The 14,548-nt window shown below is 36.8% G+C and overlaps 1 protein-coding gene across 1 annotated transcript; it reads right to left on the bottom strand.

Annotated features, from left to right (window-relative positions):
• Window positions 1-11,921: 11,921 nt before the first annotated feature.
• On the bottom strand, window positions 11,922-13,629 carry LOC139728525 (uncharacterized). The gene is made up of 2 exons (XM_071639461.1): window positions 13,266-13,629; window positions 11,922-12,544 (listed from the first exon to the last, which is right to left on the bottom strand). Exons 1-2 carry the CDS (start codon window positions 13,627-13,629, stop codon window positions 11,982-11,984), a joined length of 927 nt encoding a protein of 308 aa, XP_071495562.1. The 3' UTR covers window positions 11,922-11,981.
• Window positions 13,630-14,548: the final 919 nt, after the last annotated feature.

Genomic DNA, 14,548 nt, shown 5'->3' with positions numbered 1-14,548 from the left:
GATATACAGTGAAACCCCGTTATAACGAGGTCCGTGGGACCGGCGATATTACCTCGTTATAACTGGTACCTCGTTATAACCGTACGCATCAAAAACAAAGAAAAACATAAGCATGACGTCATATGCCCATCAATCAAACTTAAGAACGTCCTTTGCGTTGCTATTACACAATTATGGATCGCTTTTATTGAGAGAATTGAAGGGAAATTATTTGTGAATTGAAAAAAAAAAGACGAACAAAGTAGGGGTTGAAATGCGTTAATTCTTTATTTTTCTTCCAAATGTCTCATCGCATAATAGTTGTTCATACCATCTTGAGAAGTAGGCCTACTCGGCAGGATCATATTCGTGATTCTTTCTACATCTATCTCTTCCTCTTGTATTGAACCATTCTGAAAGAATGATGTCTTTTCGTTTGTGAAATGTAGTGTGAACTGACAATGAACAAAAAATCAGATTCTATAAAATGCGCTTGTTACGTTTTTTTCAAGCGCAAAAACAGTAGAAACACACATACGTTGTTTACCGTAACTTGCGACGTATTTTACGCTGATGGTGCCCAACGGGAATGCGATGATTTCATGAATCATTTCGGCTGTAATCATATACAATGTATGATCGTTGCGCCCGAAGGGATCAAATGCGTTCTTTATTTTCTTCCGAAAATCTTTTCGCGTTTTGTACTTCCGTTCTTGAAAAATATGCGGCGGGATTGAATTTGGAATTGATTCTTTTATACGCACAGCTGTACCTGTTGGTGCCCAGCAGAAATGCGATGATTTTATGCGTTATTTTGGCTGTAATTATATGATCGTTGCGCCCGAAGGGATTAAAATACGTCCTTTATTTTCTTCCGAAAATCTTTTCGCGTTTTGTACTTCCGTTCTTGAAAAAATGCGGCGGGATTGAATTTGGAATTAATCCTTTCTACGCTAAGCTGTACCTGTTGGTGCCCAGCGGGAATGCGATGATTTGATGAATCATTTTGGCTGCATGATCGTTGCGCCCGAAGGGATTAAAAAATATACGTTCTTTGGTTTTTTTCCGAAAATCTCTTCGCGTTTTGTACATCCGTTCTTGAAAAATGTGGGCCAGGATTAAATGTGGAAGGTTGTGATCCTTTTTACGCAAATCTGTACCAGTTGGTGCCCAGCAGGAATGCGCTGATTTCATGAATCATTTCGGCTGTAAACCTATAGGTAGTATGATCGTTGCGCCCGAGCCTCTTTTACTTTCTTCCGAGAATCTCTTCGCGTTTTGTACATCCATTCTTGAAAAATATTTGACAGGATTGAATTTGAAAGGTTGTGATCCATTTTACACAAATCTGTACCTGTTTGTGCCCAGCGGGAATGCGATGATTTCATGAATCATTTCGGCCGTCATGGCTGTAGTCTTATACAATATAATAATGATCGTTGCGCCCGAAGGGATTTAAAATGCGTTCTTTATTTTCTTCCGAATATCTCTTTGCGTTTTGTACATCCGTTCTTGAAAAATATGCGACAGGATTGAATTTTGAAGGTCGTGATCCTTTTTACACAAATCTGTACCTCATAGACCATTCTGAAAGAAAGAAAAATCTTCATAGTGAATTGCAGTGTTACTAGAGTTATCGATAATGAACAAACCTAGAGCTATTCAAACTGTTAAATGCGTTTTTTCTTTTCTGAACACCGACGCAATTGAAAGTAGATTAACAAACGTTTTATTCAACTATTTTACGCTACTGCCACAGGACGCGTATCTCGCGAAAAAGGAAATCGAATTATTTTATTCAATAACTTAGTATAAGAGGAACATCGGAAGGTATTTCTGTGTTTTATTGCGTGGTTTAGAAGAAAACACGGACGGAACGGTACTCTGCAAAACGGGAAAGAGACTTGGATAGCGTGAATTTGGTTTTCAATGTTTCGTTTGTCGCGTGTTTGAAAGCGGCAAGTCAAGAACATGGAACCTCGTTATATCCGATCAAATTGCTTATGTTTTTCTTTATCATGATGCACCGAAATTGTCCTCGTTATAACCGGAATCTCGTTATAACCGAACTCGTTATAACCGATTAGTTCCGCCATAGGTTTACACGCGAAGGAAAACGGGACCGACGCCGTCACCTCGTTATAAGCGGTTCCTCGTTATAACCGAACTCGTTATAACGGGGTTTCACTGTACTAGCTTTGTCGCTGACAGAGTTACTCAAACGCTCACCACCATTAAGCCACATTAGCACAGAAATGAAACAGTAGAACACAATTCATGATTACAATATAATCACTTTCCTTCCGGGTTTGTCAGAGTTCTATCGTCGTACAGCTATGTTGAGACGTCGTCAGCTTCACACAAGCTTTCTCCTCGCTTCCTCATCTGAGGAGATTAACAATTTCACCTCTTTTATATGGTTTGGGACATTTCCCAGAGTGAATCACCAAAACAAAGTTACAGTAAAATTGTGCCGAATCGATCGTCAGCAACCTTTAAGTTAAACATTGCTCTTATAAAGGGAAAGGAATTAAGGGGGAAAGGACCTGAGCTCAGCAAATCAATATACATGTAATATCTCTCCTCCCCACAAAGAGGACCTACTTCAAGCCAATCAGGCTGCATGCCTGTAGTCAGAGACAAAGAGTAACAAATGGGTTCACTTTTACCCAATCATGGTAGTGGCCGGAATTACATAACTTTTATTCGACCTTGTCTGGCTGACTTTCAATAAAATACATAAGAGAAATACGTTTGGCCAATCATCTTCCCATCTGGACCACAATTTAAGAGAGAGGTCTGAGATGTGGACTGCCTTTCACAAGCTTTAATTTGTTTTATGGAAATGGCACTGACCGCTCGAGCAACTATATCTAATAACTCTGGTAGTTGACCCTGAGTGGCAGCCTCCGCCTCTGGGTGATTATAAGCCAGAGTGTGATACAAACCTCCTGTCGACTGACTTTTCATAGCGGCCTTGACTATGACTATTGATGTTCGCTTGGCACCTCTAGTGGGTTCTACATAGTTTCATCCGAAATAATTATGTTTCCATGATACACAGATACTGGTTTGACTTTGTCAGTCTTGTTACTATGGTACATATACATGTAAGTATTTTTCTGCGGAAAATAGCTGATCTTGATTAGCTTGTATTATGTATTGACAGTTATATCATGCAGAAAACAACAGCAACAGCAACGGCAACTGCAACAACAACAACAACACCAACAACAACAACAATACACACACACACATACACACACACACATATTATATAATGTAGTAATATATTACGCGAAAATAGACAAAGTTTATCGCGACAGCTCATAATTATATAGTTGTCTTGTTTCGTAATCTATAGTGCCTATTAGATGGATCGCTTCCAGTCCAAATATAAGTTAGTCTGATAAGACGAGTAAGATATTACGAGTTCAACGGCGAAAATTTTTTGATCGAAATCGGATCAAAAATAAGGAAAAAGAAATAAACTTTCGCTAATTTTGAGGAAACAGTGGTTATTGAACGGTCAATATGAATTTACATGCAAATCCCTCACTTTAATTTGCCATGTAGTTTTACATAAAATGTTGAAATTTCCTGTTTATCTTTCAAGTGCAATTATGCCCGAGGTTCAAATCCTGATATATCTAACTGATGACTAATCTGAAGTTATTCAACATGGAATAACATCATGTTTCAGACTTCAGTTGCAGAAACATTGAATTTTCATGTTGTTGGTTTTTTTGTACAAGATCAATGGAAAATTGTGGGGCTATGACATGGTCAGCTCACTCATTTGGATGTTCATGTCCACTGTACAAGAACTGTTTTGTAGAAATTAGCAAAACTTCAATATTTCATACCTTCCTTATTTTTCATCCGATTTCAGTCAGATTTTTACCGTCGAACGACTAAGATTTTATTTTTTTTTTATCAGACTACCGTAACTAATTTTGGGACTGAATTTCGCATTTAAGAAGAATTATCCGGTACATTTCAGTTAATGCAATCACAATCAAATATCATATTCAAATACTGATCAGCTGAAGCTCCTTGCATACACAGCATTGCTTCATTCCGTACGAAATGGTACACACTGCATGCATTGTATTTATCATAATATTCTGCGGAATTATTTTATTGTCAATTTTCTCATTTTGTTTCTGGTCGTGGAAATAAACTTAATGTTTGTGACTATATACCTTATTTTATAGGAGGGACTTTATTTCTGCGCTGTACATATATCATATACATTTTGTAACTCAAAAATATATAGCATTATAAAGGGACACCATAGAAGATTAATAATAATGGTAAGAACAGCTATAAAAGTGTAGATGACCGCCATGAATCATCATAAGCATAGCTCTTAAACATTGCCCTATTTTTATCAAGTCCCTCAATCGTCGAAGAACCTGCGTTGATAGATCTCGAGGTATTTATCATGGTCATTCCATGTAAACTAAGAATCGAAAGTAATTACTCCAAAGTTGTTTTGTCAATCATTTTTTTTTTCTGTTAAGACATCAATGAGCACAAGTACAATGAGAAAAAGGTTTGAAAATGTATATAACATGTCTTTTCATGATAATTTAATAATAACTTATCTGAATAATTCATTTGGATGTTACTTTTTTCAATTCCATAAGGATATCAGTAATGAATCAAACTTGGAGTAGAACACAATGTGTTCACACTTCACAGTCTTCCGTCATTACTTCGAGCGATGAATGAAGAAGTCCGGACCAAATCTATCTTCCTTATAGGCCCTTATCTACACAAACTGTTCACTCAATTTCTCCTTTTTTTCTGCATTAAAATTATGTTAAAGAGAGTACTCTGCGTTAAAATACTTATGGGAAATGATGTAGCAATGCTATACGTAAAGCGGATGTTAAAATATTCTTCTTGTTGATGCAGAATCGATTGAGGATAACTAAGTGATATTCACACAATTTCAATCAACAGACCAGTCATCAAATTATCATCGCCGAATCAAATCGATTGTGACAATTAATATTACTTATAAAACAAGAGAGGAGAAAGTGTTAAAATCCAGCACTTTAACTCTCTACAATTATTATTTTTTCTTTGCCCCGTCGTGAAAAATCATTTACCAGCTGATGTTCTTACTCGTACGTTTGCTCGGCATTTTCTCACGCAACCACCAACAACAGAATGGGGTTCCCTCATGAAGTTAAGCTAAAAGATTCTTCTCTTAAATGTGTTTGAAGGTGTGAGAAATTACTCTATGTGGAAATAGATCACTTGAGTTGAATTTAATTAATATCGGTCGTTTTGCTTTTATATCCAGTGATTTAACGTGGGGCTCAATAAGGGGCTCATTTTTCTCTATCTCTTCTTTCTTCCTTTAAAACAACAACAACAACTCAATTATGTGCAGTGTATTGTTCTTAGCATGAGTGAAAAGATGAAAATCATAAAATAGGCCCTGAATGGGTATCAAATATATAGGGTCATCTATACGCCTCTTTTTTTTTCTTCTCTTATATACTGTTGTTATTGTTCTTTTGGTGCATGCTTTACTGGGTGACTTTCTGAAAGTACATATAGGAAACAAGATAAAGGAAATTGTATGATTTCCATCGAGGGAACAGATTGCATTATCACGATGTGGCTGCACAAGCTGCAGTTCAAAAGTGCGTGATCTCAGATAAACTGGAATGTGACTTAGTATATCCAGTCATAGCATGTCCACCGCGTTCACTTTCGCAACCCGGCACGGTGCTGCGAAAAAATTTCCATGAACATAATGTAGGTAAAGGGGCAATTCTCACGTGCACTTTAAACCACGTGAATGTGATCATGGCCAAATAATATAATCATCCGGGTCTACACCTTTTTACCGTCAGTATATACCCGTGACAATGTTGACTTAATATGGCTGATGGGAACAAGTCTACAAAATAAAATTCACAAATGTTAACATTTTTTAATTTAAAAAATGATATCGCGGATTTTCCATAATTTCATTTTTCATTCTGTCTGCATCCTCTATGCCCGCTTGAAATAACTACTCTATATTGTCTTTTGTGATGCCATCAGCAGTTGAATATAAAGTCTAGTTGAATGATAAACATCACAAGGCTATAAGTATAATGTAACTTACCATGACTATTGCACAAACTCACAATAGCAAGACAGGTCTGATGTATACTCCGACCTTTCTGATGGTCATTGATGAGATGTGGAAAATATTAAGCAAAGTAAATGAATAGATAAATGAATATAAATAATACATTAGTGTCCCCGCCCGCTTTTTTAGGCCGTCTGCTTTTAAGCACCTGGTAAAACAAAAACAAAGAAACTTTGTTCGTTCCGAAAAATTATATTTTTTTTTTCCCCGGAGGAAAATTATCTCATTTTATATTCAGAAGGATCGCATTTTATGTAATTCATACATGCAGAATGATGATGTTATATCCCGAGTCCAATAGGCCTATCAAAAAACAATGGCGGTCATTGCGAAAAAATAGTTCGGAAGGTTGTTTTAAGAATGTGTCAGCCAGCCATTGGGGGGGGGGGGGGGGGGGGTAAAAAAGAAGGGTCTCCTCCTTCCTTTTTTACGTAGAGGTATTAGGACGCTAATCATGCAATGTTGTTGTGCTTTTGTTTGTTTGTTTGTTTGTTTGCTTGTTTGAGTGTGCGTAGTTTTTTAGAGTGTGCGTAGGACTGAGATTAAAGCAATGTAACCGACTGGTGCACATAGTTCGACAAGGTACATTAGGTGTGATTGCTCATGCTCGTTTCAGCTGACTTGACTCTTGATGACATCACAAAAGGCAAGAAGGATTATTCAGGGATGAAGGTTGGTGGGTGCAGAAAAATCATAGGGGAGGGAAAATGAAGTTTAAAGATACATATCATGCCAATTTCAATCAAACAACGTCTGGATTTATACTGGAGGCCTATACTTGCATTCATATTAGCAGAAATCATAATGGACACTAGACGGGAAGCGGATGTCGGGGGACCTTTAAAGGATAATCGATTAGTTACGCTGCATTGAGTACATTATAAAGAGAGAGAGAGAGAGGGGGGGGGGTAGAAAAAATATCATGACTGTTAAAGGGAGTGCTCTCCCCGTCAGAGAAGTGTTGCGCCCAATTCGTGAACAAAAATGTGCATGCATAATACGGAAATGCTGAGGATATGTCAAAAGTACTGAAGTGTATACTATTTGTAGCCTTTAGCAACACCATTATTATCTGAAGTGACTGACCCTTAACCTTTTCAGTGCCAATGAGTCAAAATTATGTGCACAAATTTCACACACAAACCTACGGACTGGTATTATGATGTGGCAGACAGAGGGATGGTTAATAATGCTGCAGTCTTTATACTCTCATGTAATTGTCATAAGTTCTGTCTGATCATCTCTCATGAAGTATGGTGTATAAGTTCTATAACTCAAATAATGTCTGCTAAAATCTCTTGTTCCTACTGGGTACACTCTCCCTTTACTTCTCCTTCTCTTTATATCTACTTTCTCTGCTTTCCTCCATCTCTCTATCATAATATCTTTCTTTCCTTCTATCCATTTATTATATATATATGCACACACGCACACACACACACACATATATATATATATATATATATATATATGTCCAAACATGTTGCGAATTCACGTATTGGCTTAATGTAACAAAGAATAAACCGGTAATGCAATATTTCGCCAATATATTATAAGAAAGAATGAGTTTATTGAGCAAAAAAAAAACTTGAAAAAAATTTGAGTTGCTCAATAAACTCATTCTTTCTTATATATTGGCGAAATATTGCATTACCGGTTTATTCTTCGTTATATATATATATATATATATATATATATATATATATATGTATATATTATTAATATTATCAATATTATTATTATCATAATTATTGTCGTTGTTATCATTATCATCATCAATGTATTTATGAAGAGTTTGACCGCAAAGCAGGTGAATAAATGCCACTTCTGAACATTTCAAAGCATCTATATAAATCCATCATCTGATGACAGACGCAATATAAAACCTTCAAAGCAAAGCTCACTTGTAACATAACAAGGAACATTCTTGAAGTCTGATTAAAAATATCCAGTATTTTCTTATTTTCTTTGTGTTTAGCAGCTTTTATTGCAAACATATAAAATTGACTAGAAGTTAGTCTACTCGTTTTGCCATTAAACTTCATATATATATATATATATATATATATATATATATATAGTTATTGTTCTCTCAGTATCAACACTTAAGAAAGAGCGAATCACTCGAAAATTTGTGTGCAGAAAAAAAAAATGTTGGTGAATACAGCATGAACTTTGTTCTAGTTTTGCTTTTTTATCTTTATTAGCACGCCAACACATGGAAAACCTACTCAATATATATATATATATATATATATATATATATAGGGCAATATATCTATATATAATGATAATCATTTATATATATATTATATATATAGATAAATAAATGAATATATATATATATATAATCATATATATATAATCATAAATATATATATGTAATCATAAACATGTTGAGAATTCACAAATTGGCTCCACGAAGAAATGAAGAAATAAACTGGTAATGCATTTTTTATTCAATAAAGAATGAGTTTATTCGACTCAAATTGTCACTGTCAAGACTCCTGAAGAAGGCGGAGGCCGCTGAAAATTTGAGTCGAATAAACTCATTCTTTATTGGCTAAAAAAATATATATAGTCATATACATATATACACTTACATATATACAGACAAGATAAGAAGTACATTGCATATGAATACAACATCTCTACGTGCTGTGTTCAGGGATTACTTAACTCATTGAATTAAAACCTGCAAAGTATCAGCCACAAGTATTGAGCAATAAGTAATGAAAGCAAAGACACATCTTTTCCTTTCAGATATAATTTAAATAAAGAGTTTATTTTGTCTATGCACACAATAATCTGTACACAAATGCATCACATTGCATATGAAATCATTATTTACAGTAACTATATATATAGCAAAGGTTGCAAGTTCAAAATTCTCTGACGAGTTGAGCAACGGCAGGAAATTTCCAGAATGCTGGAGTGAGCATATTTTTTTCTTTTTCATAATCACACACTTATTCATTCATGAAGCTGAAAAAAAGAGAGATATGTATTGCCAGAAAGTACAAGTATACTCCAGTCTATTTATCTATTTATTCATTTATTTATTTCTCTATTTCTCTATCCATTTATCTATCACTTTTATGTCCAGGTTGCTCCCAGTCCTTCAAAGCCTGTGAGAATACTTGGTACAAGGTGTATTACAGTTTTTACGATTACTACACTTGCATCTTTGCTTTACCTTTTATTACATGTGGATGTACTAGTGATTTTGGGGTTGAGATAATGCTGTTCAAACCATTTCTTCTTTGCCAATGTGCTTTACGTAGAGCCAATCGGATCCAGGCTCAAAAGAAATCAATAAACCCACTGCAATGATATAAGTATAGCCATTACACTGAACAGATGGAAAACAAAATGCTGAAAGCCAGAGTTGTGCTCTTCAAATTACAGCGACTGTTGAAGACATTAAATTGCCTTCACATAATTACAATGTACATGTATGTTTTGATACAATATCAGTGTGATAAAATGAATATGGATACTTAGTATGACTGCTGATAAGTACGGCTGATAAGTACGGCCATAGAGGCAGGAAGCCAGTGCATAAGTAAGTACATTGTTCACAAAACACAGTCAATTGTCTAGAAACAAGTTGCTAACAATCGTGACAGCCTTGAGCCACACAAGATGGATTGAAAAGATCATGCTTAGACTATTGTTTAGACCACTCCAGCACCTTACCAATCCCCATCCCCTCATGCTTAAAAGTTTGCATGTCTGCTCCCTCAGGCCAAATGATAAAAGTTGTACCCCAGTGGGCCACATTGCGATAGATACATCAGATGCCTTGCACAACATCACAAAGTGTGTTATATAAAATCCTATTTGTACAATGGAAAGTACAGAAAAAACTCCCCCCAGCTGCACAATAATTGCTATGATTTGCATCATCACGGCTGCATTATCACATGATACAATGTCCACGCCCCCATTGCATTCATATAAAAGCTTACCCCACCATGCCACAAATGGTCAATTGATTTTTCTCATCATTGACTTCAGACAAAAGGGGAGAGATGTTGTAAGCTATTGTGTATCAGAGACTTATGTATGACCAAAAAAACAACATATCAAGTATTAAATATAATGCAATTTATTACCAAAGTTACAAGTACTGCAGTGCACTCCCATTGCACTGAAATTTTCATTTAACAATGAAGTAAAAATTCAGATTCCCCAAATTATTTGCATATCTGTGCATACTTAACTGTTAAAAGGTCATACCCTAATTGCGATGTAACACAAGACAACTGCTGGTCCCGAGGACTTTGATATAAGCTGAGGCTGACTCAGGCTACAGCATCTTTCAATTCAAGCACAAAATAACAGAAATAATGGATTTAAATGTTTTTTCTTCATTCTTTTCCTTTTTACTTTGAACAGCAAATCTTCTACTTTGCTATAAATCCGAACTGCAAAATTCCATAACACCAGACAAGAATGCTAGAAACTTCTTTTAAAGTCAAAGATGTATGACCAATAAAAAACACACATTTTCAAGTACTGTGGAGTAATCTCTTAATTAGAAGGCTTTTGAATATCATTTGTAATAATTTCATTCAAAACAGCTTACGACTGTAAATGTTAAATTATGTGAATAAGGTTGAATTCCAAGCTTTGGTGCACTAGCGAACTTTCCAATTTGTAGGCAAGACCTTTGATGTACATAATATCACACGCTTAACTGTACAGCAGTCAGGTGGGACATTGCTTCATTCAACAACAACAACAACAACAAAGTCCTTAAAGAGTAAATGTTTCATCTAATAGAGGGGATTACGTTTTCCAGTGAGTACATGTATTAGGCTGCTCTCAAATACAAACTTAATAACTTAAAGTGACAGAATTATTATCATTTTTTTTTTTGTGGAAGCACAGAAACTGAAGCAGTAAGCCTGAGACAAGAAAGAAAGTGCATAATATTTCAAAAGTTCAAAGGTTAAGGCAGTGCCTGGCATTGTTATCAGCCTGATGGTGTGAGAGGAATGACAAGCTGATGTCACTCTTATCCCACTTAAACACTGTGACCTCCTCACGAACAATGCATTTTAATCCTGAGTTGTGGTGGTATATGAACATATTTTACCATATTCTTAAACCAGACTTTCTTAAAAGTACACATTATTCTGGCTCTTTGTACAAGAACTGGACACCATCATACATGTATGGTGTACACTTGTAATAGGAAAATTCAAAATAAAAACAACCATTTCAAATGCCAGTCTTATAAAGTGCACAATTGTAACAATTCTTTGCTTGTTTTTTCGTTTCTTCGGGGCTTCCTTATCAGTTGCAAATAAAACACCAAGATATCATGTTTAAAAAAAATATCCAGATGAGGTATCATGTAAGTTGTGCATGCAGCAACTGCTCAAAAAACTTTGTTTCAGTTGGAGAGAGCACCGTTCCAAGCAAAATAACTACATTTTAATTGGTGTTTTGCTCTACTAACTTTACCCTGATCAAGAGTCAGAAGACCCTATAGACTTTGTACAGGTACCATTTGGTTTTAAGTACTAGGTATTGGTATAATCAAGGGTTCAGTTTATACACACAAGTAAGATGTCAAGAAGCATAACACAATTGTATGTAACAATATTAGGGGTGGTCCACTTCTGTGAAAGACCACACCCTTCAGTAATACAATGTACCAGCATTTGGAATACTAGTACAAAGGTGTATGAGAAGCACGTACACATGTACGCTAAATGGCACAGACAGTGGTAGTGACGGCATGGGAAGTTTCTATAAGAGGATCATTCTTATCATTGTTTGTGCGTGGTGACGATTGTTCTAGTAGTGGTAGAACCGGCTGGGCCAATATTCAGTCTTGCTCGCTAAAGAGTAGGCACTCCCCTTGTCCTGGTATCATCACTTCCTGGATTACCTTGGTAACTGCCTTCGAGCTGGAAGATGCCTTCACCACCAGTGCCACACCCGTCACATCGAAGACCTCGTCGGCTCTTAGCGACAGCATCCCGTGAGGGGCACAGGTGTACGTCACGGCAATTCGCATGGCAACCAAGACGCTCTTGCTCGATATCTTTCCTTCGATCCGACTGTCAACCTCAATCTGGTGTTGGCTTGCTGCTACGACTGTCGCACGTCCGAAGGGGCGGCGACTCGGATGGCAGAGCACAAATTGCTCCCCGGGTTGAACGGCACTGATGATGAACGCGTAACCATTCGGATGGGTGTCTGACCAGAAGTAGTTTGGGTTGATGTTAGCCAGCGTGCTCTCGAAGGTGAGCCGTTTGCCGTAACCTTGGCCTATGCGGGTCAAAGAGAGGGCTTGACCCCCAAATTGGAAGCGGTCCAGTCGCTTTTGGCTGCGGATTCGGACGCGGTATCTGAAACCTGGCAGTATTCTCTCATCGATTTGTGTTCCTGCAATAAAGATGGTATATGCAATAAAATGAGAATATAATTAATCAATGCTTCACTTCAAATCTCTACTGCTGGAACATGATATGGGAGCTGTTCTACAAATAAATTCATGAATCAATCATGCTGAGGTGCAATAGATATCACACTAGATAATTACTAGCTGTTCTACACATAATGAAAGTGATCTAGTTTTCACATTACAATCATTAATATATTAAGGAAACTTTTGTCTGTCAAGTGGTAAACTTTTTATCACACAATTATTGTACATCATTAAAATATATTTGTAGATCAACATAGAGAATTCTTCAGTGTTAGATGACTTAATGTTGCATGTATGGTACACTGTATATTGGTAGCAAAGATCGACTACTTTACCTGTTTGTTAAATATTATAACAGAATATAACGTTAGAGTCCACACTCTCCTTGATTCACCAACACTATTCAACAGCATTCATACATACTAATGTTTCAAGTCAATCGGTGTTGAAATTATTCACCATGTTCACAATTCTTAAAAGAAACAACATTCTTTTGTTTTTGGTGATAGGTCTCCTTTATATCTCTTCTCCTCACTCTCTCAACTAAATAAACATTAGTGTTTGAACTTATGAAGACTGTTATTGTAATAATTCAAGATTGTGTAGATTCCAACATGTTAGATAGGTGACACCAAAGCTCTTTCTAACGACATTGACGTCTTAATTACTCATCCTTACCAATAACAAGCATTTCGTGAGGCCCAAGATCACTGTCAGCTTGGTTCTCGATCTCAGCTCGATGATGGCTAGGTTTCTGCCTCTTGATAGCTGCATACTTCCGTAAAACCATGTGGGTAAGATCACTCAGCAGACGGTTTTCCCAAGTTGACGAATTGCAGTTCGAGCACCCGTTGTCGAAGAGAAGGTACTTTTCACATCGCCCACCGGGCCGGGCTGCATCGCCAGTGGCGCGGGGTACTGGGAACGCCCTTGCGGAGCTGGTCGTTTGCTGCAGATGTAGCACAGTCTCGAGATTCTGAACATCACTGTCAGAGAGATGAAAGTCAACTGGCGCTGCTTCAAAAACGGTAGAGTTGGCCATGTTTAATAAAGTGAGACGTCAGACTTGCTTTCTGAGAATAATTCTTGTCAACTTCACCCCAAATAGAGATCCTTTTAACGTTAGATTCTCGGCTTCTTCAGTTGTATGTTAGAGCCTAGACTCTATCAAAATTCACGACTACAAACAAGGCCCCAGAAATGGGGAAGAGAGTAGATGAATGTGAGCGTTACAAAGTATATAATCACAGTATTAGCGGTATGTAGCTCCTCAGTGAACGATAAATGGGAGTAGATTTCCAGATTTGTTTGAAACCCTTAGATTCTAAATCAACTGGCACAAAAGATAAAAGATGAAAGAAGGACGACGGTTTGATGCGATACGGTGTGAGTGAACAGTGATGCAGACGAGATCCCAGGATCGTTGAATGAAAATTGGCTTGTGTACAAAATTTCTCTCTACTACTCCCGCGCGCATGCACTGCCTAGATGACAAAGTCACCTTCTGGAACGTGGACCCGTACGTAGAGCGGCAATGTTTACCTAGAGTAGGCAAACAGACCCTATTTTGCAGAAGATTAGTCATAGAAAATTACTCACTAATCAGGTTAGATTTCTTCTCTACAAATCTTGATTAACTTCAAACAAAATATTACAACAATCAGAAATACATGTGTAATGGAAAGGAATATGCAAAGAACTTCGAACACAACGTCAATATAGGGGGATGACGACGCACTAGAAAGGATTGAAGCTAAGACTATTTTTGTTTTCCCGCCGTCCTTTTTATGCCGCTGCGCTCACCGTGCACCGTGATATAAACACTCTGAGTAGTGTAATAAAAAATGTACTTGTCATGGTTCGCGGTGGCTTGTTTGTTTACTGAAATAAAGATTCAATCATTTTCATCATCGGTTCTGACCATTGTTTATCATAAAACTACTCCTCGACTTATCGTTTCT

Source organism: Diadema antillarum, unplaced genomic scaffold (assembly GCF_040938485.1).
Source record: "Diadema antillarum isolate AM-2024a unplaced genomic scaffold, OU_Dant_1.0 seq00000182_RagTag, whole genome shotgun sequence".
Lineage (NCBI taxonomy): Eukaryota > Metazoa > Echinodermata > Echinoidea > Diadematoida > Diadematidae > Diadema > Diadema antillarum.
Note: the sequence above shows the minus strand (reverse complement) of the source record. Positions and strands in the feature narration are given on the sequence as shown.